Source organism: Tursiops truncatus, chromosome 18 (genome assembly GCF_011762595.2).
Source record: "Tursiops truncatus isolate mTurTru1 chromosome 18, mTurTru1.mat.Y, whole genome shotgun sequence".
In the NCBI taxonomy this organism is placed as follows: domain Eukaryota; kingdom Metazoa; phylum Chordata; class Mammalia; order Artiodactyla; family Delphinidae; genus Tursiops; species Tursiops truncatus.
The window spans coordinates 461,139-488,588 of NC_047051.1; the positions used below are offsets into that span (position 1 = coordinate 461,139).

The 27,450-nt window shown below is 41.8% G+C and overlaps 1 protein-coding gene across 9 annotated transcripts in view; it reads left to right on the forward strand.

Moving 5' to 3' along the window:
* Positions 1–5,987: 5,987 nt before the first annotated feature.
* The window catches only part of MPHOSPH8 (M-phase phosphoprotein 8), a 49,992-nt gene continuing 28,529 nt past the window's right edge, over positions 5,988–27,450 (forward strand). For 3 of the 9 annotated variants that reach the window (XM_019936961.3, XM_033843488.2, XM_073794900.1), the window contains exons 1-2: positions 5,993–6,353; positions 19,819–19,974. In XM_019936961.3, coding sequence (XP_019792520.2) covers positions 6,135–6,353; positions 19,819–19,974 — 375 coding nt within the window. In that variant the 5' untranslated portion in view covers positions 5,993–6,134. Of the gene's footprint in view, positions 6,354–19,608; positions 19,728–19,818; positions 19,975–27,450 lie in introns of those variants that run through there. The other 6 variants (XM_033843490.2, XM_004318634.4, XR_002176733.3 and 3 more) reach the window with 5 other exon arrangements.

Sequence of the window (27,450 nt, forward strand, 5' to 3'; positions counted from 1 at the left end):
TCACAGGGGAAAAAAATCAAAGATGGAGAGAATTCTCCAAATTTTCAGTTTCCCCCCATATTCTTTAGTATATGTTACCATTTGTTTGCTAACAGGTTCTAGCAGATAACAAAACAAATGAGGAAGTAGCTAATTAATATTAATGAAAAATCTCAGAATTTTTCTGAGTCTTCAGTAGACTTGAATATTTGACACCATTTTCTGAACACAAATGTGAAGTTTTTACGTTATGCACATTTTACTAGTAAGTTGTTCGTGGTTTGTGTGCTAAAATTAAATATATGCCAGTTTCTTGGGTGACTCTCGGGTACTTTACAGGTAAAGAATCCAGTTGAGAATTCCTGGGACAGTAGAAAGCAGTTTGTAAAGTAGCGTTGAGCCTGTACTCAGAGTGGAAAGGGAGCGACAGCAAACCAACATATGAAGGGGAGAAGTAGCTTGAGTTATTCCTGTCTTACCCCTAGGTTCTTCATGACCTTTTTTTTTTTTCTTAGATTCCATATATATGTGTTAGCGTATGGTATTTGTTTTTCTCTTTCTGACTTACTTCACTCTGTAGGACAGACTCTAAAGACACAGACCTACCAGAGCATGGACTTGAGGACACGGGGAGGGGGAAGGGTAACACGTGACAAAGTGAGAGAGTGGCATGGACATATATACACTACCAAGTGTAAAATGGATAGCTAGTGGGAAGCAGCCGCATGGCACAGGGAGATCAGCTGGGTGGTTTGTGATCACCTAGAGGGATGGGATAGGGAGGGTGGGAGGGAGGGAGACGCAAGAGGGAAGAGATATGGGAACATATGTATATGTATAACTGATTCACTTTGTTATAAAGCAGAAACTAACACACCATTGTAAAGCAATTATACTCCAATAAAGATATTAGAAAAAAAAAAGAAGCTTGAGTTGTCCTGGAGGCAACAAGAACGTCTGCGAAGCATGTGGAAGCCGGGCAGCGAGGAGGTTACTATATTTCAAATGTTTTGAATAAGTTCAAAGCACCATGTCAGGCCACTGGAAGAACTTTCATAAAATGTCAGAAAGGAAAAGAAAAAAGTCAGAGAGAACTGCTTTTACTAAGCATCATAATTTTTGACAGATTTTGTCTGATATAATGTGCTGGATTTGGTACCACATTACATTTCATATATAATTATATTCTGAAGTTGATGGAAAAATGTTTTTAATCTAGGAATATTCCCTGGGATTTTGAGAAAATAAAGAAAGCAAGTGAATGGCTGAGAAGAACTGAAGGGCAGTATCCATCTATCTGCCAACGGCTCGAGCTGGGGAAAGACTAGGACTCTGCCACCAAACAGCTGCTGGGGCCCCAACCCGGATACACCACTTCCCCTCTTCACAGGCTTCTTAAGTACAGTCAAGGCTGAAGCACATGAACTTGTCTTTTAAACTTTTTTCATGCTTCCATGTATACAATAATCAGATACTAATAGATACCTATAATGAAATCTAATTATGATTTTATTCAGTGTAGCAATCACTTTAAAATAAGTGGAAGCAGTCTATTGTTTTAATGAACGAACCAGCAATTATAAAATTAAAATTCCAGGGAATTCCCTGGCAGTCCAGTGGTTAGGACTCCGAGCTTTTAGTGCCGGGGACCTAGGTTCCACCCCTGGTTGGGGAGCTAAGATCCCACAAGCTGAGCAGCACAGCCAAAAAAAAGTTTTTTTAATAAAAAAATTTTAAATTCCAGTATTACAGACTTTTTGTGTTTGAATACTTTAAGGTGATGAGAGACACATCGGGGTGGTGCTGCTGGAGGCTTATTTCCTTCTCCCCTCTCAGGAGGCTGGCAGGGAGCCGGTGCAGCCAGGCTGAGCAAGCTGGGAGGAAACAAGCCTGTTTCTGGGCCGGGTGTTGAACCCGGGCCCCCCTGGCACTTGGTGTGCACGCTCCCTGGTATGGACCCTCAGCTGCAGATCCCTGCGCAGCTGTTTTTCTTTTTTTTTTTTTTTGGCTGCACCACGCAGCTTGTGGCATCGCAGGTCCCTGACCAGGGATCCCACCGGCCCGGCAGTGAAAGCACGGAGTCCTAACCACTGGCCTGCCAGGGAAGTCCCTGGACACCTTTCTTATCGTTTAGAGACACTAGGTGTCTCGAGCAATTCTTCGGTGGATCATGCTTTTGGTGTTGCATCTAAAAATCTCATCACCAAACGAAGGCCATCTAGATTTTCTCCTATGTTATGTTCTAGAAGTTTTATAGTTTTGCATTGTTTGTTTAGGCCTCTGATCCATCTTGAGTTTTTCTTGTGAAGGGAGTGAGGTCTCTGTCCAGCCTACTCCACACGATGCCTTCCAGTCCATTTCCGCTCTGTCTTTACGTAGAACCCCGGTGTCTTTGACATACAGTCTTTTTTTTTTTTAAATATTTCTTTCTTTCTTTCTTTCTTTATTTTTGGCTTGTTGTGTCTTCGTTTCTGTGCGAGGGCTTTCTCCAGGTGCGGCAAGCGGGGGCCACTCTTCATCGCGGTGCGCTGGCCTCCCACTATTGCGGCCTCTCTTGTTGCGGAGCACAGGCTCCGGACGCGCAGGCTCAGCGGCCATGGCTCATGGGCCTAGTTGCTCCGTGGCATGTGGGATCTTCCCGGACCAGGGCTCGAACCCGTGTCCCCTGCATCGGCAGGCAGATTCTCAACCACTGCGCCAAGACTGACATACAGTCTTGGCTGTCCTCCCACCCATCCTGCCCATCACCCCTCACGCACACAGGTGCAGGGTTTCCTTCCTGCTGCGGGGCCTGCCCGCCTGCCTCTCCAGTGGCTCCCAACACCCTGATGAGGGACCCTGTGAGCCTGCTGGTGCCCGAGGGAGTGGGAGGCTTGTGAGGAGCTGCCTAAAGGCCTCCTCCCACCTTCCTCCCCGATGAGGCAAGAAGCTCAGGACCTGTCCCACTACTCACGCTGCAGACGTCCGGCTCCATTCGGGGCCGTGGGCCCAAGGCCAAGGGGAGCTGGCATCTTTGACTACTCTGCCTTTTGCTGTTTATATATGTATAAACCATCTAAATCTGAAACAGGCTTGTTATATCTTTACTGGCCAAATCAGTCAGGTCTTAGCCCTGGCCTGCCCTGCTTGTTTGCTTGACGTAATTACAGAAGACAAACTGGGTACCTCGTTACATTGTTACTGGAGACGTATACTAGTAAAACAAAATTTTGCAATGTTTATCAAAATTTAAATCACAATGTGGTGGTCATTTCATAATGTATAGAAATATCGAATTACTATGTTATGCACCAGGAACTAATATAGTGTTGTAGGTCAATTATGCTTCCAAAAGAAACAAGCAAACTCATGGAAAAAGAGATCAGACCTGTGGTTACCAGAGATGGGGGTGGTGGAAGGGGAGAGTGCGCAAAGGTGGTCCAAAGGTGCAAACTTCCAGTCATACGACAAGTAAGTATTAGGGCCGTGATGTGCAGCATGACGAATAGAATGAGCGCTGCTGTGTGTTACATATAAGGGTTGTTCGGAGACTAGATCCCAAGAGTTCTCTTCACAGGAAAAATATTTTTCTTTTATTTTGTGTCTATTTGAGATGATGGATGTTCACTAGACTTACCGTGGTCATCATTTCATCGTGTATGTAAGTCATACCATTATGCTGTACATCTAAAACTTACACAATGCTGGATGTCAATTATATCTCAATCAAACTGGAAGGAAAAATTAAATCACTACCCTCTTTGACATATAAATTCCGCTAGTGGGAATTCTACTTCTAGAAATTCATCTTACAGAAATATGGACACACCAACACATGCATGTATTTTATGTGCATAGATACACAGTGCAGTGGCAGAGCATGTGCAATAGAGCTCATTTCAAAAGTTGTATAAGGGCTTCCCTGGTGGTGCAGTGGTTGGGGGTTTGCCTGCCAATGCGGGGGACACGGGTTCATGCCCCGGTCCGGGAGGATCCCACGTGTCGCGGAGCTGGGCCCGTGAGCCATGGCCGCTGAGCCTGCGTGTCCGGAGCCTGTGCTCCGCAACGGGAGAGGCCACAACAGTGAGAGGCCCGCAAAAAAAAAAAAAAAAAGTTGTATAAATGGGTGTTTATATATGTATGAGATAAAAATCCGTCATGTCATATTCCAAACTAGTTACCTTTGAGGAACAGGAACTTTATTTCTATCTTATACATTTTTGAATTAATTGAAAAAATTTTACAATGAACATATATACTTAATTTCAAAAATACATAAAAGCAGAGTAAATAGTGTAATTAACTCCCTCAAGACTTAAAATGCTTTGTCAAGTTTTTGGACGCTTAGAACAGCCTTTTCTTCCCTCTTTTGCTGCTGAGGAAACGGGTTGGCTCTCCTACAGGATGTCCCACATTCTGGACATGTCTCTTTCCATTTCTCTTTCCCCATATTTCTTGTAAACTGGAAATTAGATCTAAAGTCCTGAGTAGATTAAGGATCAGCATTTCTGTCAACATGAGCCATGAAGGCTGGTTGTTCTACTGTAATAATGCTAACATTGATCAGCAGGTTTCCACTGTGGCCTACAGCGAACACTCACCTGTGGACAGATACTTTGGCATCCAGTTTCTCTTCAGTCTTTCAGCTAACGATTCTGTTGTCTGAATCATTTTATGAAATATTGTGGTTCTCTATTTTTTCTTCTATACTTGTTAGCTGGAATTCTTGTGAAACAATCAGCTGTCCCCCATCAACTAACGTTGCTTTATAATATTTTTTAAACTTATTTAAAAAAATATGGAAGCATTAGAATTGCTGTGTCTTCCCTTAGAGATGAGAGTGCCTGGCGGGCAGGCTATGGTGTAGCGATCGCTGTGTTCCTAATGCCTAGGATGCCTTCTGTGAGCCAACTCAAACATCTGGCGCTGCTCTCAAAAGGCGCCTGCCAGATCATAGTCTTAAATGAACTCAGGGAGCCCATTTAAAAGAGTTAATTTTGTAAATTAAGTTGCCAGGTGAAAATTCTCACTCGAGGATGAGGTCATTAGCCACCACAGCTGCGGACCTTCAAGGCCCCCTGAGAGGAGCTCAGGGCGGAGATCAGGAGTGAGGCGCTCTGTGCTCTGGGAAAAGCTGGAGAAGGTTTTAGGAGCCCGGTTCTCGCCTCCCCTCACATCTAGAAAGGCACAAAATCATTAACGGGGTGTCCGCTCCTCGTGGCCAGCAGCAGCGCGTGCTTGACCGCTCGTCTGCTGGCCGGTCACCCAGGCCCTGAGCTGCTGAGGCGCTGTCCCCTGGACATAGGGGACATTTTGCCCCAAATAAAACCCAACTCGCAACTCTCACCTTGTGCATTTATTTTCAGTCGACAAAGTTCACTGTTAAATAAAAAGCTCGCTGCTACAAAGACTTTATTTGCTTATTTGCAATTCAAACTGAGAAATATTTCACCTAGCAACTCTGGGCGACAATTCATTTTGAGGGGTGACTATTTTTGTCAATCATTCATAACGTGTACAAATTACTTTTATCACCTCCTCTGATTTTTCTCTGTGGGAATTAAAAAAACAAAACAAAACCCTACTAGAAATTGGAAAATAAATGTTTTCCTTATCTTTAAACAGCACTCCCTAAAATATAACAGCACTATAGGCTGTGTTTGATTGGATCCTCCATAGGCGTTAATCGAATCAAAATCACCCAGATAAGGGTCACCTGCTCTGGGCAGCGGGCGGCACGAAGAGAACCCGCCACGAACCAGACCCGCGCGCTGACCCTCTCGCCCCGCCCACTTCTCGCCCAAGTCCCGCAATCCCCGCCCACCAGCGCTACAATGCAGCCTCCGCTCCGCGGCTCCCTTCCCCTCAGCCCACACCCCGCCCACGCTCCTCAAGCCCCGCCCACCGGCGCTACACCGCGGCCTCTCCTAGCGCCTCCATCGGCCTGCTCTTCCTTCCGCTCGGGGCATCCCCACCTCGGCCAGCCCACCGGCTTCCTGTGGGTGGTGCGGGGCTCCGGCGCGCCCGCCTGACGTGATTGTTGTGCGCGCGCGTCGCTCTGGTCCCGAGCCCGCCATTGGCGTTTTCTAGTCAGCGGCATCCTGCTGGCGGGGGTTCGGGGCCGAGCGCGGGGCGCGCGTCGCAACCGCTCTCCCCGCGGCTGGCAGAGATCCGTTATGGCTGCGGCGGAGGCGGAGGGGGCGAGCGCGGCTGCAGTTCCTGGTTCGGGTGCCGACGGCAGTGGCAAGTCGCCCGGAGTCGAAGGAGAGGGAGGAGGAGCGGTGGGCAAAGAGAAGGACGCGGCCGCAAAAGGAGCGGAGGCCGTCGGGGACAGTGAGGATGACGGCGAGGATGTGTTCGAGGTGGAGAAAATCCTGGACATGAAGATCGATGGGGTACATGCGGGGCCCGGGCCGGAGGGAGGCTCACGCGCGGCGATCGGCGCGGCCGGAGTGGTGCTGCCCGCTCAGGAGGCGCTGGAGGCGGTGTAGACGGATGTCCACGGCGCGGGGACATTGAGAGGAGGCTTCCTTCTTAGGCCCCGTCCGCGCCATCCCCATCCCCATCCCCGGGGGACGGCGTCTCGTGTCTGAGAGCCTGAGCATCCTCGCCCGCTCTCCCTGTGCGGCGTGTGCCAGCAGCCTCGCAGGAGCCTTGAATTCCTCGCCGCGCCCTGCCCGGCGCTTCCCGCCCAGTGTCTGTGTGAAAGCCGTGTTTCACCCTGGTCCCCGCAGTGTGGTGCTTCCCCATTTATGCCCTTCAAGCTTATCGTTCTTTACATGTTTGTCTCCTGCTAGATTGTAGGCTCCTTTGGTAGACTATGCTTTTTATTAATTTGTTATCGCTGACACTTTAATCCAGTGCCTAGCATGCCGTGCTTGCTTTGTGTATATCAGATTGAGTGAATGAACTGTGGGCTGGAGGCTGGGGGAAGGTGAGAGGGTGGGAGGATGGGCAATGGGAAAATAATCTGTTTTAGTAAATAGGTGTAAGATGACCAAAGGCCCTACACGGTGGTCGTTCTGTATATTGTGTTCTTTTTATTTTTTATTTATTTTATTTTTTTGCGGTACGCGGGCCTCTCACTGCTGTGGCCTCTCCCGTTGCGGAGCACAGGCTCCGGACGCGCGGGCTCAACGGCCATGGCTCACGGGCCCAGCCGCTCCGCGGCATGTGGGATCTTCCCGGACCGGGGCACGAACCCGTGTCCCCTGCATCGGCAGGCGGACTCTCAACCACTGCTCCACCAGGGAAGTCCCCCTGTGTTCTTTTTATTGTCTGTTATTTCCCATTTGTCATACGCTACCTTATATTAATTTTTTTTGTCCATTCATTCAGCAGACTTTTTTTGTTTTCAACTACTGCATGGGTAGGTGCTGTGTTAGGTCCTGAGGATATAGAGATGAGTTGTAGCATACACAGTTGCTGACATTAAAGATTCTCCTGGAGCTTCCCTGGTGGCGCAGTGGTTGAGAGTCCGCCTGCCGATGCAGGGGACACGGGGTCGTGCCCTGGTCCGGGAAGATCCCACATGCCGCGGAGCGGCTGGGCCCGTGAGCCATGGCCGTTGAGCCTGCGCGGCCGGAGCCTGTGCTCCGCAACGGGAGAGGCCACAACACTGAGAGGCCCGCGTACCGCAAAAAAAAAAAAAAAAAAAAAGATTCTCCTGTACAGTGGGGGATAAATAACCGAAATCCAGCGTCATCAATCTTATTGTTAGTTGCAGTAAAGATAGGGACATTTCTATGTATAATTTTCCCAGATACCTTGTAAGCACCTTGAGGTGATAGGTGTATCACCTGCGTTTAACATAGTGCTTGGCAGGTGAAAGGTATTCAGAAAATATTTGGTTAGGAGCGTAATATCTTCAGAATTGTTGATTCACTTCTTTTACAATATTCAATGTTGCCAGTTCCAAAGAACTGTAGGCACTGTACCTAAAGCCCCACATTAAAAAAAATTTTTTTCTTTCATTTAAATGGAATCTCACTATATTTGTTTGGTGTGTGTCTGCATTTTTTGCTCAACAATATCTTTGTGAGATTTATTCCATGTTGTTGGAGCTATAGTTTCTTTCCTTTTCATTGCTGCATAGTTGTTGGCCCTCAAACAACTTGGGGCCTAGGGGTGCCTGACCCCTGTACAGCTGAAAAGCCACTTATAAACTCCCCCAAAATCTAACTAATAGCCTTCTACCAGAAGGGGAAGCCTTACCCATAGTAGAAACAGTCAGCTAACACATATTTTGTATATTATGTGTATTGTATACTGTATCCTTAATTAAAAAGTAAACTAAAGAAAAGAAAATATTTAAAAAATCAAAAGGAAGAGAAAATGTATTTACAGTAATTTATACCCTAAGTATACATCTTCTGTTTATGAGATGAATTGCTTGTCAGAACCTACATCAATATTGTCTTATATGATATAAAACACTGTAGATGTTATATGTATTACCAGCACTGGACACCAAAAATGAAAAGATAATGTGAAAAAGTTTATTGATTCATACTTTATGGTAGCCTAGTGTAATCGATAAAATTGCTTCCCAGTAGCCTAGCCTAGACACTAATGAATGAATTGTTAGAAACTTTTTGTGGCGTATGGTATTACAGTCATATTCATAGTACAGTATCAGAAACATTATTACATTTTTAAAGAAGTTACTTACCTGTAATAATCTAATACTCACTTTCTCCAATTAGAAAAGAATATGGTAATATAAATCTTTGAAAGCAAAGTTATAAAATGTTAAGAAAACTAACACATTAATTTTACATTAAATATCACACACCTTATGTCTTTGTAATGATCGACCAGTATTTACATATACTTTATGCATTCATTGCATACCTTTTTCTTAATCATTTCAGTACTTCTGTCTATGTGTTTCGTCTGTGACTTTTTTCAGATTGTCGGAAATCTCCAAAAAATTTTCATATATACATATATATATATTTTGGCTGTGTTGGGTCTTTGTTGCTGCACGCAGGCTTTGTCTAGTTGTGGTGAGCGGGGGCTACTCTTCATTGTGGTGTGTGGGCTTCTCATTGCAGTGACTTCTCTTGTTGTGGAGCACGGGCTCTAGGCGTGTGGGCTTCAGTAGTTGTGGCACATGGGCTCAGTAGTTGTGGCTCGCGGGCTCTAGAGTGCAGGCTCAGTAGTTGTGGTGCACGGGCTTAGTTGCTCCGCAGCATCAAAAATGAAACATCAAATGGACATCAAAAGAGATGTGGGATCTTCCCGGACCAGGGCTCGAACCCGTGTCCCCTGCATTGGCAGGCAGACTCTTAACCACTGTGCCACCAGGGAAGTCCAAATTTTCCAATATATTTATTGAAAAATATCTGCATATAGGTGGACCCCGCAGTTCAAACCCATGTTTTTAAAGGGTCAAGTGTATTCAGTTGTATGAACATATTACAGTCTCTCTTTTCTACTACTGTTGATGGGCATTTGGGTTTCCAGTTTTTGGCTATTGTGAATAATGCTTCTGTGAACTTTATTGAACATGTCTCCTGGTGTATTGTGCACAAATGTTTCTCTTGGTTGTATACACCTAGGAGTGGAATTGTTCAGACAGGATGCATGTGTCTTCAGCTTTAAGTGGAAACTGTTTTTGAAATTGGTTGTACCAATTTACACTACTGCTAATGTTTTATGAGAATTCCTTTTGTTAAGCATCCTATTGGCGCTTGATATTGTCAGTCTTTATACTTTTAGCCGGTACTGGTGGGGTATCTGATGGTATTTCCTACTTGTAATTTATATTTCTCTGGATTCTGCACTAGTAATCAGTGTTGAAATCATTGAGCATCTTTTCATATATTGGGTTGGCCAAAAAACGGACTTTTTGGCCAACCCAATACTTATTTTTTGGTCATTTGGTTATCTTTTATGAAGTGCCTGTTCAGATCTCTTTCTACTTTGTCTTTCTTTATTAATTTGTTGTATTCTAGATTCAAATCCTTTGTGGGTGATGTCATGTATATCTCTTTTCCTGCTATGTCTTTTTTGGTCAGTAGAAGTTCATATGATTAATGTAGAAAAACTTAATCTTTGTCTTGATGTTGAGTGCTTTTTTTTTTTTTTTTTTTTGCGGTATGCGGGCCTCTCACCGTTGTGGCCTCTCCCGTCGCGGAGCACAGGCTCTGGACGCGCAGGCCCGGCCACGGCCCACGGGCCCAGCCACTCCGCGGCACGTGGGATCCTCCCAGACCGGGGCACGAACCCGTGTCACCTGCATCGGCAGGCAGACTCCCAACCACTGCGCCACCAGGGAAGCCCAATGTTGAGTGCTTTTTATGTCTGGTTTGAGAAATCTTTCCCTACCCTAAATATTCTCTCTTTTTTTTTTTCCTGAAAGCTCTGTTGTTTTGCCTTTCAGATTTTATATTTACATTTCACTTGGAATTGATTTTGTGTATAGTGTAATGTAGGGATCAGGTTACATTGAGCAAATCTGTCTTTTTATTCTTTAACAATGCCTTATAAATTTTAGAATCAACTTGTCAATTTCCTTGCACACATTAAAAACTTTGAATTTTTATTGGGATTCGCATTGAATCTGTGGGTATATTTAGGATCAATTTAATTTCTTTCAATAATGTTTTATAGCTTTCTGTGTTGAGGTCTTAGTAAGTTGATTTTTAGGTATAATTGATATTTTTGATGCAGTGGTAAATGGTCTTTTGAAAAGTTTCATTGTCTTATTTGTTGCTCATACAATTAATTTTTGTGTATTTACCCTTTGTTAAAGAAATTCCATTTATTTCTAGTTGCTAAATACTTTTATTGCGAAAGGATGTTGAATTTTATTAAATTTTTTCCTGCATCTGTTAAGATGATCGCATAATTTTTCTCCCTTATATCACTAATGTGATAAACTACATTGATTTCCTAATGTTAAATCAACTTTGTGTTCATAGAATAAACCAAAGTTTGTTGTGATGTTACCCTTTTTTAGTGTTAGATTATATATTTCTTTATTTTTTCATTTATTTCTGCTTTTTCTTTTTTTATAAATTTATTTTATTTATTTTTTATTTTTGGCTGCATTGGGTCTTCGTTGCAGTGCGCCAGCTTCTCATTGTGGTGACTTCTCTTGTTGCAGAGCATGAGCTCTAGGTGCGCGGGCTTCAGTAGTTGTGGCACATGGGCTCGGTAGTTGTGGCACATAGGCTTAGTTGCTCCGTGGCATGTGGGATCTTCCCGGACCAGGGCTCGAACCCATGTCCCCTTCATTGGCAGGCGGATTCTTAACCACTGTGCCACCAGGGAAGCCCAACAAAAATTTTTAGCTAATTATCTAGTATATACAACCTAAGAGGATAAGAGGACGGACCATCTGCTGCCATTTAGTTTGTCCCACTGATTAAGCGAAAAGATAATGTGGCTACCAAGAAAATAGACATTTGGGGAATTTTGAAGATAAGTTTATAGATCCCAGGGCTATCATGAAATTTCTTAATATACAGCAAAGTCTTGGGCAATATTTGGGTTGACATTATTCCTATAAAAAAACATGTAATTCAGGTTTTCATTTGTTTTGTATACTGCTGTACACATAGTGACCCTCAGTAAATATTTGTTGAATGAATGAATGAAGCAAAACTGCTGAAATGAAGGCTGTTAACAATTATCAGTCAGTTAAATCTGGAGCTAAAATTGAGATGTGTTCCTTGTACTTGAGAATGATTGTTAATACTCCCTCATTCTCATTGACTAGATCAAACCTAATTGATAACAAGTATTAAATTTATATGTGTTCATTACTGCCTTTTTTTTTAATCATCAGAAAAGTTGCAAGAATTGTGTAGAATCTCCCATACGCCTTTACCCAGATCCCCCAGTTGTTGATATTGGCTTTATTTTTTTTCTCTCTTTATTTATATACATTTTTTTCTGGCCCATTTGAAAGTAAATAGTGTTTTTTAAAAGCAACTTTGAGTAACACATTTAGCACTATTTTTATGCACACAAAACTAAGGTGGCCCACAGGTAAGGATCTTTGGTCTCCGAGCCCTGTTGTTGGGTACATTCAGGCATCCCTCCACTCCCCTGTAGCGGTGTAACTTCTCCTGTGGTATTTGTGCCAAGAGCAGGAGTGCCGCCACGAGGACCTAAGCAAGCCGCTCTCTCACCTTGGTTTATCTCCAGTTTTAGCTGTGCCTTCATAGAAGCTCTTACAGGGTTGTGTATTAATAGTTTTCTCTTTCCACACTGTTTTGCTAAAAAGCATACGCATGCATTTTCAGTTGTTATAATCACTGCCCTGCACCCAGTTATATAGCTGAACCGTTAAACTGACATGCTTTCTCTTTTTTTTGGGGGGGGGGCCCACCATGCGGGATCTTAGTTCCCTGACCACGGATCAAACCCACGCCCTGTGCAGTGGAAGCTCGGAGTCTTAACCACTAGACTGCCAGGGAATTCCCAACATAGACTCTTAATTATTATTTTAAAATTATAAAGATTTTCAGGATTATTTCTAAAAGTTAAGAGGCTACTCTTTTCCCACTATTTCTTAGTTTCTAATCCTGTTAGATGCTAATGCTTGGTCTTTCTACAGATGGCAGAATGATTGAAAGGCAGTGTGGGCATGATGGAAGGGTGCAATGGGAGGGAACAGTGGTTGGCAGTCAGTTTCGAAAGTTTATTGCCTTGGTGGTTGTATGAATAAAATCAGACAAGTGTTAAGAGTATAGCTAGAATGGTGCTCTGCAGTTCGTGCAGAAAACTATTGCATGAGTATGTTCTTGCTTCTCAGTGAGATTGGGTATTGAGCAGAAAAGAAAAATCAGAAATCTGGAAAAGCAAGAATTTGGAATATATATGACAAAGATTTAATAGCCATCAAGTATTAAAAAGAAAGGGAATTCCCTGGCAGTCCAGTGGTTACGACTTGGCACTTTCACTGCCATAGCCCGGGTTCAATCCTTGGTGGGGGAACTGATCCCGCAAGCCGTGTGGCAAGGCCAAAAAAAGAAGTATTAAAGAGAAAAATTCTCATAAATGAGCAAGAAAATGGGCAAAAGATACAACAAGTAACTTTAAAATATTGTTGATGTAGTTTATATATATGATTTTATATGTGTATCTTTTTTTTTATATATGTGTATCTTAAACTTTTTCATTTCAACCATTTTTCAGTGTGTGGTTCAGTGGCATTAAGTACATCCACACTGACGTGCAGTCATCATCACCATCCAGCTCCGGAACTCTTCCATCTTCCCAAGCTGAGACTCTGTACCCATTAAATACTAATTCCCTATTCTCCCTCCTCTCAGCCCCTGGCAGCCACTATTCTCCTTTCTGTCTTCATGAGTTTCCCTATTCTAGGTACCTCATATAAATGGAATCATAAATACTGGGTTGGCCAAAAAGTTCATTTGGGTTTTTACAGAATGAACTTTTTGGCCAGTTCAGCATTTTCCTTCTGTGTCTGGCTTATTTCACCTAGCATAATGTTTTTAAGGTTCATCCATATTGTAGCATGTGTTAGAATTTCCTTCCCTTTTAAGGCTGAATAATCCATTATATGTGTATACCACATTTTGTTTATATATTCATCTGTTGATTGTTTGTTTGGGTTGTTTCCCACTTCTTAGCTATTGTGAATAATGCTGCCCTGAAATGTGTGTTCAGATATCTGTTTGAGTCTCTGTTTTCAGTTCTTTTGGGTATATACCTTGGAGAAGAATTACTGGATTATGAGGTAATTCTGTTTAACTTTTTGAGGAGTTGCCAAACTGTTTTCCACAGCAGTTGTACCATTTCAGGTTCCCACCATCAATGTGAGAACGTTCTCATTTCTCCACATCCTCACCAACACTTGTTACTTTCTATGTTTTTGTTTGACCTAGTGGGTGTGAGGTAGTATCTTGTGGTTTTGAAATTTGCATTTCCCAAAGCACTCATGATGTTGAGCATCTTTCCAGGTGCTATTGGTCATTGGTATATCTTCCTGGAGAAATGTCTATTCATGTCCTTCCTTTGTCCTTTTTTTTTTTTTTTTTTTTTTTTTTTTTTTGCGCTACACGGGCCTCTCACTGTTGTGGCCTCTCCCATTGCGGAGCACAGGCTCCGGACGCGCAGGCCCAGCGGCCATGGCTCACGGGCCTAGCCGCTCCACGGCATGTGGGATCCTCCCGGACCAGGGCACGAACCCGTGTCCCCTGCATCGGCAGGCGGACCCCCAACCACTGCGCCACCATGAAGCCCCCCTTTGTCCATTTTTAACTGTGTTGTCTCGTTTTGGGGTTGGAGGAGTTTTTTTTAAAAAATATATTCTGGATGTTGATCCCGTATGAGATGTCATTTGGAAATATTCTCTCCAGTTACATGGGTTTCCTTTTCACTCTATTGATAATGTCCTTTGATGCACAAAAGTTTTTGTTTTTGATGAAGTTATTTTACCTATTTTTTTCTTTTGTTTGGGCTTTTGATGTTTTGATGTTGTATATATACCTTGCTCACTTCATATATACATGCTCACTTCATGTCTCTGTGTCACATTTTGGTAATTCTCACAATATTTCACACTTTTTCATTATTTCTATATTTGTTATGGTGATCTGTGACCAGTGATTTTTGATGTTACTATGGCAAAAAGATTACCGCTCACTGGAGACTCAGATGATGGTTAGCATTTTTTAGCAATGAAGTGTTTTTTAATTAAGGTAGGTGCATTGTTTTCTTAGATAATGCTACTGCATACTCAGTAGACCAAGGTATAAATATAAACATAACATTTATATGCACTGCAAAACCGAAAAAATTGTGTGACCTGCTTTATTGTGATATTTATTGCAGTGGTCTGGAGCCAAACTCACAATATCTCTTAGGTATGCCTGTATCCAAGAATTCATTGTCAAATCCAAGGTCCTGAAGATATACCCCTGTGTTTTCTTCTAAGAATTTTATGGTTTTAGCTTTTAAATTTAGGTCTTTGATCTATTTTGAGTTAATTTTTGTGTATGGTGTGAGATAGGGATTTAACTTCATTCTTTCATATGTGAAAATCCAGTTGTCCCAGCACAATTTGTGTCCCTGTTCATTGGACTTGGCACCTTTATCAAATATCAGTTGGCCTTAGATGTGTGGGCTTATTTCTGGACTCCATGTATCTGTTCTTATGCCAGTACCATACTGTTTTGATTATTGTGGCTCTGTAGTAAAATTTGAAATCAAGAAGTGTGAGTCCTCCAAATTTGTTCTTTTTAAGATTATTTTGCCTATTCAGGACTTCTTCCAATTCCATATGAATTTGCGGTTTGTCTTTACTACCTTTGCAAACGAGGCTATTGGAATTTTGATAGGGACCTGAGGTCACTTTGGTAGTGTTGACATCTTAACGGTATTAAGTCTTCCTACCAAAGAACACAGATGTCTTTCCATTTACTTGTATCTTCTCTAATTTCTTTCGGCAGTGTTTTGTAGTTTTTAGTATGCAAGTCTTTTATGTCCTTAGCTAAGTTTATTCTTGAGTATTTTATACTTTAGATGCTATTGTAAATGGAATTGCTTTCTTAATTTCATTTTTGGTTTGGGCATTTCAGATGTATAGAAACAATTAATTTTTGTGTGTATTGTACCCTGCAACTTTGCTGAGTTCATTTATTAGATCTGGTTACTTTCTTGTGTATTCTTTGGGATTTTTTTATAAATAGAATCATATCATCCATGAATATAGTTTCATTTCTTCCTTTCCAACCTGGATGCGTTTTATAGCCTTTTCTTACCTAATTGCTCTGGCTAGAACTTCCAGTACAACGTTGAATAGCAGTGGTGAAAGTGGGCACATAGCAGGTAATTTTTCAAAGAAAAAATGTAAATGGCTTAATGATAATTTAGTAAGTGGATGTGGAATATGGCAGAACTTTTTCTGTAAATTGCCATATAGTAAACATTTTAGACTTTGTAGGCTGAGAGACAATTTGGGGGTTTAGAGTTGGTGTTCCTTGTCATGGTAGAAATGTGACCTCATTCTCCTAAAAAACTTTCGTTCTCTCAAAGACAGTGATCTTCCTTCTTGGGAACTCACTAGAACGTGTTACCCGCATCTGCCTTTGGCATTTACACGTATTGCCTTCACAGTGCGGGCTGACTTTCTGCATGCAGCCCGGGTCCTGGGTTTGGATTTCAGCTGTACTACTCTTTTTTTTTTTTTTTTGCGGTACGCGGGCCTCTCAGTGCTGCGGCTTCTCCCATTGTGGAGCACAGGCTCCGGACGCGCAGGCTCAACGGCCATGGCTCACGGGCCTAGCCGCTCTGCGGCATGTGGGATCTTCCCGGACCGGGGCACGAACCCGCGTCCCCTGCATCGGCAGGCGGACCCTCAACCACTGCGCCACCAGGGAAGCCCTGAACTACTCCTTAGCTGTGTAATCATTAGTAGTTAGTCTGTCTAGAAGCTTCAGTTTCCTCATCTGTAAAATGAATATTAATACTTCACAGGGTTATTCTAAAGATTAAGTGAACCAATAAATGAAGAGATTTTGACAGTGCACAACACATTTTGAGGCACTTGATGTAAATAGAATTCTTCTTTTGATTTGTTTTTGTGTGTTTGTTTTAATTTTTTTTTAGTTGAAGTGAAATTCACTTAGAATATTACATTAGTTTCAGGTGTAATGATCGGGTGATTTGTTTTCAACCATTTAAAAATGTAAAACCATTCTTAGCTTACAGGATGAGCAAAAACAGAGGCAGGCCCTGCTACAGTTTGCTGATCCCTGCTCTTGTATCAGGTGAGGTGAAAGTTGGAGCATCTTTTCTGGAAGACATTTGACAGTGCATTTTTACAATCTTTAAATGGCTTTATTATTTGATCCTGTCTCTCTTTTGGGAATTTATTCTAACAACCTAATCAGAGTCACAGTGTTACTTATAAAAAACACAAATTGGAGACAATCAAAACAACCTTTGGTTTCCAAAGGGAGAGTTTTCATTGTTGTTTGTTTGGTTTTTTTTGTGTGTGTGTGGTATGCGGGCCTCTCACTGCTGTGGCCTCTCCCGTTGCGGAGCACAGGCTCTGGAAGCGCAGGCTCAGCAGCCATGGCTCACGGGCCCAGCCGCTCCGCGGCATGTGGGATCTTCCCAGACCGGGGCACGAACCCGCGTTCCCTGCATCGGCAGGCGGACTCTCAACCACTGCGCCACCAGGGAAGCCCATGTATTTTTTGTTGTATTTATATGATGGAATAATGTTCAGTCACTAAAAATTATGTTTCTGGAAGATATTAAAGCAAGAAATGTTTGATATATCAGTGAGAAAGCAAGATAAAACTGATAGTATCCCAGTGTTTTAAGTATATATACATTAAATATATACTTATAAATGCAAAAGGTGAAGGAAATAGATCAAATTGTTATCAGTATTTTGAGGTGACTTTTATTTGTTTTTTCGTGTTTTTCATTGATTTTCAAAGACTGCACATTGCTTATATAATCAGAAAAAGACCTCAGTCTTTGGTTTATTAAAAACATGGATTGATGGTATTGTGGTTTTATTTGTTTGTTTATTTTAATTTTTTTAAAATTGAGGTATTGGGCTTCCCTGGTGGTGCAGTGGTTGAAAGTCCGCCTGCCGATGCAGGGGACACGGGTTCGTGCCCGGGTCTGGAGGGATCCCACATGCCGCGGAGCGGCTGGGCCCGTGAGCCATGGCCGCTGAGCCTGTGCGTCCTGAGCCTGTGCTCCGCAACGGGAGAGGCCACAACAGAGAGAGGCCCGCGTACCGCAAAAAAAAAAAAAAAAAAATTGAGGTATTATTGACATTATATATAACATTATAATAGCTTTAGGTGTACAACATAATGATTTGATATTTGTATACATTGTGAAATGATCACCACAGTAAGTCTAGTTAACATCTAACATTTTTTTCTTGTGCTGAGAACGTTTAAGACCTGCACTCTTAGCACCTTTCGAATATGCAGCACAGTGTTATTAACTGTGGCCACACGCTGCACATTTGTCACATCCCCGCGACATATTTACCTTGTTTGTGCCTCTTGACCCCCTTCACCCATTTCCCACCCCCACCCCTGCCTCTGGCAACCACCGGTCTGCTTTCTGTATCTGTGAGCTTGGGTTTTTTTGTGTGTTTGTTTGTTTTTCTTTTCCTTTTAAAAATTTATTTATTTATTTATTTTTGGCTGCCTTGGGTCTTAGTTGCTGCGTGGGGGCTTTCTCTAGTTGCAGCAAGCTGGGACTACTCTTCCTTGCAGTGCGCGGGCTTCTCTTGTTGAGGAGCACGGGCTCTAGGCACGCGGGCTTAGTGGTTGTGGCTCGCGGGCTCTAGAGCGCAGGCTCAGTAGTTGTGGCTCACGGGCTTAGTTGCTCCGCGGCATGTGGGATCTTCCTGGACCAGGGCTCGAGCCCGCATCCCCTGCATTGGCAGGCAGATTTCTTAACCACTGCGCCACCAGGGAAGCCCTGTTTATCTTTTTATATTACATGTGTAAGTGAGATCATGTAGTGTTTATCTTTCTTTGACTTATTTCACTTATCGTAAGGCCCTTGAGGTCCATCCATGTTGTTGCATATGGCAAGACTTCATTCTTTTTTTTAATGGCTGAATAATTGTGTGTGTGTGTGTGTGTGTGTGTGTGTACATACATATATGTGTGATGTATATGATTATATATGTATGTGATATATATGTGTGTGTCTATATACACATACCACGTTTTCTGTATTCATTTATTGATGGTCACTTGGATTGTTTCCACTTTTTGGCTATTGTAACTAATGCTGCGGTGAACATGGGGTACATATATCTTTTCCAGTTAGTATTTTCATTTTCTTTTGATAAATACCCAGAAGTGGGATTGATGAATCATATGGTAGTTCTGTTTTTAATTTTTTGAGGGTCTTCCATACTGTTTTTCTTAGTGGCTACACCAATTTACAGTCTCACCCAGAAGTGCAAAAAAGAGGTCTTTTTCTCCACATCCTCGTCAGCACTTGATATTTCTTCTGTTTTTGATAATCGCCATTCTAACAGGTGTGAGGTGACAACTCATTGTGGTTTTGATTTGCATTCCTCTAATAATTAGTGATGTTGAGCATCTTTTTAGCTATCTGTTGGCCATCTGTATGTCTTCTTTGGAAAACTGTTCAGTTGTTCTGCCCATTTTTTAATCAGATTGTTTTTTGCTTTTTACTTGTATCAGTTTTTTATGTATTCTGGATATTGACTCTCAGATATATGATTTGCTAATATCTTCCCACTCAGTAGGTTGCCTTTTCATTTTATTAATGGTTTCCTTTGCTGTGTAGAAGCTTTTTAGTATGATGTAGTATGACTTGTTTACTTTTGCTTTTGTTGCTTTTGCTTTTGGTGTGATACTGTTTTTGTTTTTGTTTTTGCCACTTGCTTCAGGAGATTAACATTTTTTTACATTTGTTTTATTGTGGTTACTTAATTTAAAAATTAGTTATTAAGTGAAAAGTAATACGTGCAAAATAGATTGAAGATTGACTCTCCTTCCTTCCTTCTCCCCAGAAACTGTTACAATTACCAGCTTCTCATGTCTTGCAGAGAACATTTTAAGAGAGGCTTTTAGGCTGATTCACATTTGGAGGGGACAGATTAAAATATGACTGATATTTTATTATTCCACTACAGTAAGCACTTGCCCTCAGAGGGAGAAGCTACAGCTGTACTTAGATCGGATGGACTTTCATTATGTATTTTAAGGAATTCACAAATGATCTCAGGAGATGAACAGTCTTTACCATGATTTTAATCTCCATTTCAGGTTGGTTCATGTATTCTCAGCAACTGTATGGCTTTGGAGCTATAGTCAAGTCTAATATCCTCTATTTGCCTGTTTTTAATTTATATAACAGGGCAAGATCGTTTATAAAGTTCGATGGAAAGGATACACATCAGATGATGATACCTGGGAGCCTGAGGTTCACCTTGAGGACTGTAAAGAAGTTCTTCTTGAATTTAGGAAGAAAGTTGCGGATAACAAAGCTAAACCAGTGAAGAAGGATGTCCAGGTATTATATTTTATCTCATAGTGGGTTTTTTTAGTATAATAAGTTTATTATAAATTTTAATAATATACAGAATGTATAGTAAGGAATTTACAAATAATAATAAAATATACAACATTCCTATTGTGAGTTCTGTATAGCCAGTTGATTCTCATAGAATGCTTTCATTGATTTTTGCCAGGCTCTTTTTTCTGTAGCCAAGCTGTGATTGCAGGTGACATACAGGTATAGTTGGGGCATGTTGTTATTTTCCTTTAAGTTAAGAGTAAGATGATAGTGGGGAGAAAAGCGATGTGTTGAAACTTTACTTGTTCGTCCATGATGTGAGCATCATGTTTTTGTATACCTGAGGAATATTTTTTATGCTATTCATCATAGTATTATTAACTATGGTCACATTATTATTATTAACTATGGTCACATTAAATATGGTCATATTCATCATGTTTTTGTATACCTGAGGAAAATTTATGTTACTATTACAGATACAACACATACTCTTATATTTAATCAGCATTATTAACATATTTCTAAGTCTGACTTTTCTGCTAATTCAAACAATTCTTAGATCACTTTATAAAGCTATAAATTTTAATCCGTTTCAGATTATTCATAGGTCTGATTATCTCCGGGTCTTCTGTTTTTCTTTTCTATTTCCACTTCAATTTTTAACCACTTTATGGTTTTTTAGTAGCTCTTGTTGGTGGTAAGGAAGGATAAAGAATTGAAAGGAACTCAGATGAGTTAAACTTCTATCATCAGCAGTTTGAAAAAAGACTTGATGGTGGTCTAAAGTGGGATAACATTAAAACTAATGCACAGACTCGGTTTAAGCGTTTCCTTCTATGGATTTGTCCATTGTTTTATCCTTGATTCTCATATTCCACACATTATTGAATTGGCTTTATTTATGAATCTTCTAAGAATTTCCCATTTTACTTTACTTTGTAAGTTTCATTTATAGCTTCTATTTATAAATTGAACTGACTCTAATTCAACTTATTGCTTTTGCTTTTAGTTTTCTTTTTCATTAGAAATAATTATCATTTTTTAGAATACTGACAGAGGTTCTTGAACTTAGAACTATATAGTGAAAATTGCTCACAATAAAGAGTCTTAGTTGTTGAAGTTATTTTTTAAGGGCTGAATATTGATCCCTTCTTTCCCAACAATTTGAGTTTCAGCTGCATACTTAGTATTTTTTAAATGACAAAAACAGTATTGGGACTTGACTGTGTGTAGCGGTTGTTAACAATAATAGCCGTGATAGAGGCAGCTTCTGCTCACCCAGCACGTGTCCTCTGTCTGTGCCAAATGCTGGGCCAGCACTTTCATGGATTAAGATGAGAAAACGGAGGCTTAGGTAAGTTCAGTGCCAGCCCAGATTCACCCATTAGTAGTGACAGAGACAGGCAGCCACACTCTTAACCACTATGGTAGGTTTTCTTTTGGTTTGGGCTGTAGTTTGAAATCCATTTAGAGGAGTAGAATTACCAGTTTTTTAATTGTATGCTGTAGTGGCAGAGTCTTTAATAAATACAGTTTTTAAATTACTAAGCAAAACCTTCAGTACTTTTAAAATTTTTGTAAAGGAAATCCTTCACAAGATGAGTTCAGATTAGAGAATGTTTTCTTTAGTTTTTTGCTGCAGTTATACTTCACTTTTCTAGAATGGGTGCCTACTCCCTCCTTCCCTATTTCTTTCAGTAAAAACACTATACAAATACAAATGCACCTGTCTTACTAAGTGATTGGTTCATATTACTCTCAAAATTTAGACATTTTGATTGAAATCTTCTTAAATTTATTTCTAACTTTCCTGCTTTTATTAGTGAGATAAGTTTGCTGAAACTTCTCCCAAGAAGTCTTGACTTATAGAATACTGGCTTTATTGGCCCTTTCACTTTACCAAGGCTCTGGTTAAACCCAACTTGCAACTCTCTTGATTTAAAATTATTGATGACAGTCTGAATGAGAATGATTCCTGATCGACTGGTCTGTTTGAGGCTTATTCTTTTTTTTTTTTTTAATTTTTTAATTTATTTGGCTGCATCTGGTCTTAGTTGCGGCTCACCGGATCTTCGTTGTGGCATGCGGGATCTTTCGTTGTGGTGCGTGGGCTTCTCTCTAGTTGTGGCGCTCAGTAGTTGGGGCGAGTGGGCTTAGTTGTCCTTTGGCCTGTGGGATCTTAGTTCACCGACCAGGGATCAAACCCACTTCCCCTGCATTGGAAGGCGGATTCTCAACCACTGGACCACCAGGGAAGTCCCTGAGGCTTATTCTTAATCCTTGTCCTAGTTTAAGGAAGACACTTGTCCACTTGGAAGTGTCTTTTTCTAAGCTATCCTTACTATTTTATAAGTAACTTAAAATTCTAGGCACTAACAACATTTTGAATTTTTGTAAGACTGAAACCTCTATTTCTTATGTCAGGTGAACTTTCTCCTGAATTCTGTCTTTTATAAAGTATTCCAGTATTTATACTGCTATGACTTTTTGACCTAATCATTGAGTAGTATCAGTGGACAGGCATATGGCAAAAATGCACTGGTCGCTAACCTTTTCCCACTTTAGCAAAATAGTTTTTTTTGTTTTTTGCAGTACGCGGGCCTCTCACCGTCGTGGCCTCTCCCGTTGCGGAGCACAGGCTCCGGACGCGCAGGCTCAGCGGCCATGTCACGGGCCCAGCCGCTCCGCGGCATGTGGGATCCCCCCGGACCCAGGCACGAACCCGTGTCTCCTGCATCAGCAGGCGGACTCTCAACCACCGCGCCACCAGGGAAGCCCAGCAAAATAGTTTTGCTGTTCATAAGTTCTTGTGATTCTTTCACTGTAGGTATAGAAGTAGAGAGCCAGTAGGAGAAAATGCTTTGTTCATCTCGTCATCGTTCTGTTCATGCAAGAAACAAATATTTGCTACCTATGTGAAAACTGTGATATTTCCCATTCACCAAACTCTTTGTCTTGTGGAGAGGTTTTACTACAGCAGTATTTAAGACTATTTGATTCGTCAGTTTATCTACTTAAATCTGGGAGCACTGCTTGCCTAGGACTTAGTAAGCATCACAGAAGTTAGGAATGGATTCTAAAATACCCCAAAAAGTGATTGTTGATACTCTTCACCAGAAAATATACATGATGCAGAAATGGTATTTGTTCATTAAAATACTTTTTGTCATTTAGCATTCGGATACCTTTTTACCTTTTTGCTGACCATCGGGTATTTGAAGCTAAAAAGAAAAACTGAGGTGCTATTTAACATTCATTTGTGTGAGACACTCCAGACCTTCATCTTTAGTGACTGAAAATCTACGGACAAGGCGGCCGCTGGTCTGCTTGAGCTTTGATGATGGATGTCACATGACACAGAAGAACCTCTACTGGCCTGTCATGGCAACACTTTATTGTTTTTACATTTTTGGTTCTTTTTTAAGAGATAGCTTTTTTTTTTTTCTTCCCCAAGTAAATATAGAGTGTCTTAAATGGACCAGACCCTTAAATGGTCACAGTTTTATGAAGATAGATCATATGTATCTTTTGCTCTTGAGGGGCCTTACAAGTTGTCCATGTATGATCTTACTTTCAAGAGTAGTACCATATAAAAGGATTTTGCCTTCTGCCTTTCTTTTTTTTAAAATTTATTTATTTTATTTTATTTTTGGCTGTGTTGGGTCTTTGTTGCTGCTTGCAGACTTTCTGTAGTTGTGGTGAGCGGGGGCTACTCTTCGTTGTGGTGCGTGGGCTTCTCATTGTGGTGTCTTCTCTTATTGCAGAGCATGGGCTCTAGACATGCAGGCTTCAGTAGTTGTGGCACGCGGGCTCTAGAGTGCGGGCTCAGTAGTTGTGGCGCACGGGCTTAGTTGCTCTGTGGCATGTGGGTTCTTCCCAGACCAGGGCTCAAACCCGTGTCCCCTGCACTGCCAGGTGGATTCTTAACCACTGTGCCACCAGGGAAGCCCCTGCCTTTCTTTTAAAATAATTTTTTATCAATGCATATTCTAACCAGCAAACAACTGTGTTTTTTTTTCTGTTTTTTTTTTTTTTTTGCGGTACGTGGGCCTCTCACTGCTGTGGCCTCTCCCGTTGCGGAGCACAGGCTCCGGACGCGCAGGCTCAGCGGCCATGGCTCACGGGCCCAGCCGCTCCGCGGCATGTGGGATCTTCCCGGACCGGGGCACGAACCCATGTCCCCTGCATCGGCAGGCGGACTCTCAACCACTGCGCCACCAGGGAAGCCCACAACTGTGTTTTTTAATAATCATTTGTGTCCCTAGTACTCAGCTAGGAGATAGTTTTGCCTTTATTTTAAAATTTGTCTGAGGATAGCTTTTTGAAATACTGCCTATAAAATAATATATGTGCTCTTTTAATGTAAAATGAATTAGAATTTGTGCACCCAAATAGGTTTTATTTTTGAGTGTACATTTTGTGAAGTAAACATTTATTCCAATAGTTCCATGGCCCAAAATGGTTTTAAATTATTTATTTTGGAATTGTCTTCATAAGAATCTATATGTCATGCAAGAAAATTTCTAGTAACGCCTCCTCTTTGTACCCAAGGAAAGCGTGGTGATGGCTCTAAAAGTGCAGGGGTGAGCTTCCAAAAGTTATTCGAGCAGTGGTTGCACTATTGAAAAGCTCATGGTTTCCAGAGGTGGTTCGGTAGAGGCAGTGATGCTGGGGTGTGCGTGCCTTGTTCAGTTGTTTTGCCATCACACCTCATGCACAGTATTGATCACCATTCCTGTAGGCTGGGCGTTGAGCAGGTGGGGCAGGGTGACTGACCCTGACCTGCCCGGGCCAGTCCCAGCTTAAAAGCTTGTCGACCTGGTGTGACTGTGATCAGAGTCCCGTTCATTTTCAAAGTTGTCCTAATTTGGATAATAAATAGTATGTTTACTTTATGTGTGAAACTATTAAAATGAGTAAGAAGACAGATTACTAGTATACTGAAAGTGCTCAGACTTGTGATATGTGTGGTTTTAATTTTGTTCGACTATTTTTTAGTTATTTTAAAAGTTAACACTAATTTCTTTGTATCATTTGATGGCAAACAACTGTTCATCAGATGGTAGCTATTTTTTATGTCCTGACTTCACTCAATCTGGCCAGTTACTCCAGGGCTGGATTACCCTGGTGCAACTAACCTACTGATTCATTAGATAATGCTAAATAATAATTTCACACAGAATATTTTGAAGCCTAAAGCCAAAGTGCTATATTATTTATTTGCATCAACCCATTTATTTAAAACATACAGGTTGTAACTATCTTGGGAGTAGTCTAATGACCAGAGGAAAAGTCTTGTTTCAAAGTTTTGTGCTAAGGAGCCAGCATTAGAGCTCTTCCCAGGTGACCGAGGAATTAGGATAGGTAGCAGCAGCTCTCTTCACAGTAGCCAAGACCTGAAGCAACCTAAGTGTCCATGGACAGGTGAATGGACACAGAAGATGTGGTACCTATACACGGTGGAGTATTAGTCATCAAAAAGAATGAAATCATGCCGTTTGCAGCAGCATGGATGGACCTAGAGATGATCATACTAAGCAAAGTAAGTCAGAGAGACAAATACCATAAAATATCACTTATACGTGGAATCTAAAATATGACACAAATGAACTTATTTACGAAACAGAAACCGACTCACAGACATAGAAAACAAACCGATGGTTACCAAAGGGGAAGGGGTGGGGATGAATTAGGAGTTTGGGGTTAGCAGATACAAACTATCATCTATAGAGTGGATAAACAACAAGGTCCTACTGCAGAGCCCAGGAAAACTGTCTGCATACCCGTAATAAACCATCATGGAAAAGGACATAAGTGTGGAGGTGTAACTGAATCGCTTCGCTGTGCGCCAGAAGCTGATGCGGCCTTGTAAATCAGCTGCGCTGGGCAGCAGCCGACGGGTGACCCAGCAGCCACCACATGGGGCCAGCAGCCTGGCTGGTGGCCAGGACCAGGTGAGACAACAGGGAGGCGCCGAGTAGCTGCGCCGAGAGGAGGCTGACCTCGCGCTGTGGGGTCCCAGCTGTGGATTTCGGGGGGGGGGACCCCGGGGGTCTTTCTGTGTACAGGCGAGAGTCTTTGGAATTGTAGACTTCTTTTAAGTTGTTTTACCTGATGAAAGGGATAAGTCCAGCCTCTTGTTTGCTAATTATTTCATGTTCATTCATTAAAAAAATCCATTTCTCATATGTAAGTCATTAGGAAGAAGAAGAATAAGATGCGCCTCTGCCTTCAAGGCGCTCACGGTACGTGAAGGGGAGGGCCAGGTGGACGGAACCTGAAACACGGAGTGAGACACGATCTCGGGCAGCTGTGAGGCCGCTGTGGAAAGTCAGAGGATAAGCATCAAAGGTGCATTACAGAAGATTCGTCCTTTGGCCGAAGCCCTAAGAGATGAGAAATTCAAGGGTCCTAGGAGGGGAGGCAGGTACAAAGATGCAGAGTTTTGCAGAAGCACAGATTTTGGGGTGATGGTGAGAAGTACCGGAGCTTTCACTTGGAAAGGAGCAGGAGTGACACGGGGGCAGAAATTGGGAAGAAATTCGTGTGCGCCTGGATTTAAACTCAACCGTCTGGGCAGTAGAAGGGCCGGCAGAAGTTTGGAGGGAAGTTGTGTGATGAGATTTATGTTTTAGGAACTTGCTTTTTTGAAGAATTTTATTAGGAAAATTTGGACATATAAAAATGCAGAAGGCTGTATCGTGAGACTTGAGAATTCATCACCCAGTTCCAGTCACTATCAGGACTTCGCCATTCTTCCTGTCTGCGGCTCCCACTCTCCCCTTTTACTTGCTGGAGTATTTTAAGGCAAATACTTTAGTACTCCAGATGGCATATCACTCTACCCTGCAAAACTTTATTAAATTACAGACATTGTGAAAACATAACCGCTATACCATTATCGTACCAAAAAAGTTTACACTTGTTTCTTAATGTCTTCTATTATCTAATAATGTGTTCCCCCCAGCTGTCTCAAAGAAACAAAACAAAACATGTCTTTGTTGATTTGATTGAATTGGGATGTGAAAATGGTCTGCATGTTGTATATCATCAGTAATCTCTAAATATCTTCTAATCTATAACGGCTTCTTCCTCTAACCTTCCCCTATTTTTCCCCATCATGTTTATTTGATGAAGAGACCACATTGTTTTTCTGTAGAATTTCCCATATTCTGGGTTTGGATGAGCACATGATAGCGTATAACATGTTCCTCTGTCCCGTGTTCTTGTGAACTGGTAGCTAGATGTAGAAGCAGGATTGCTCTCAAGTTTATTGGTTGATTGATTTATTTTGCAAGGATGGTCATGAGTGGTGCTATAACACATCAGAAGGCCCATCTTGTCTAGCTGACTCCTTTCCAGTGAAGTTAACAAGATCGTTGAGATTAGGTGTTTTCAGTCTTATCTACCATTAGAAAACTCCTCACATTTCGTGTGTAGGTTTTAGGAGCCATTGAAGATTGTTGCCTA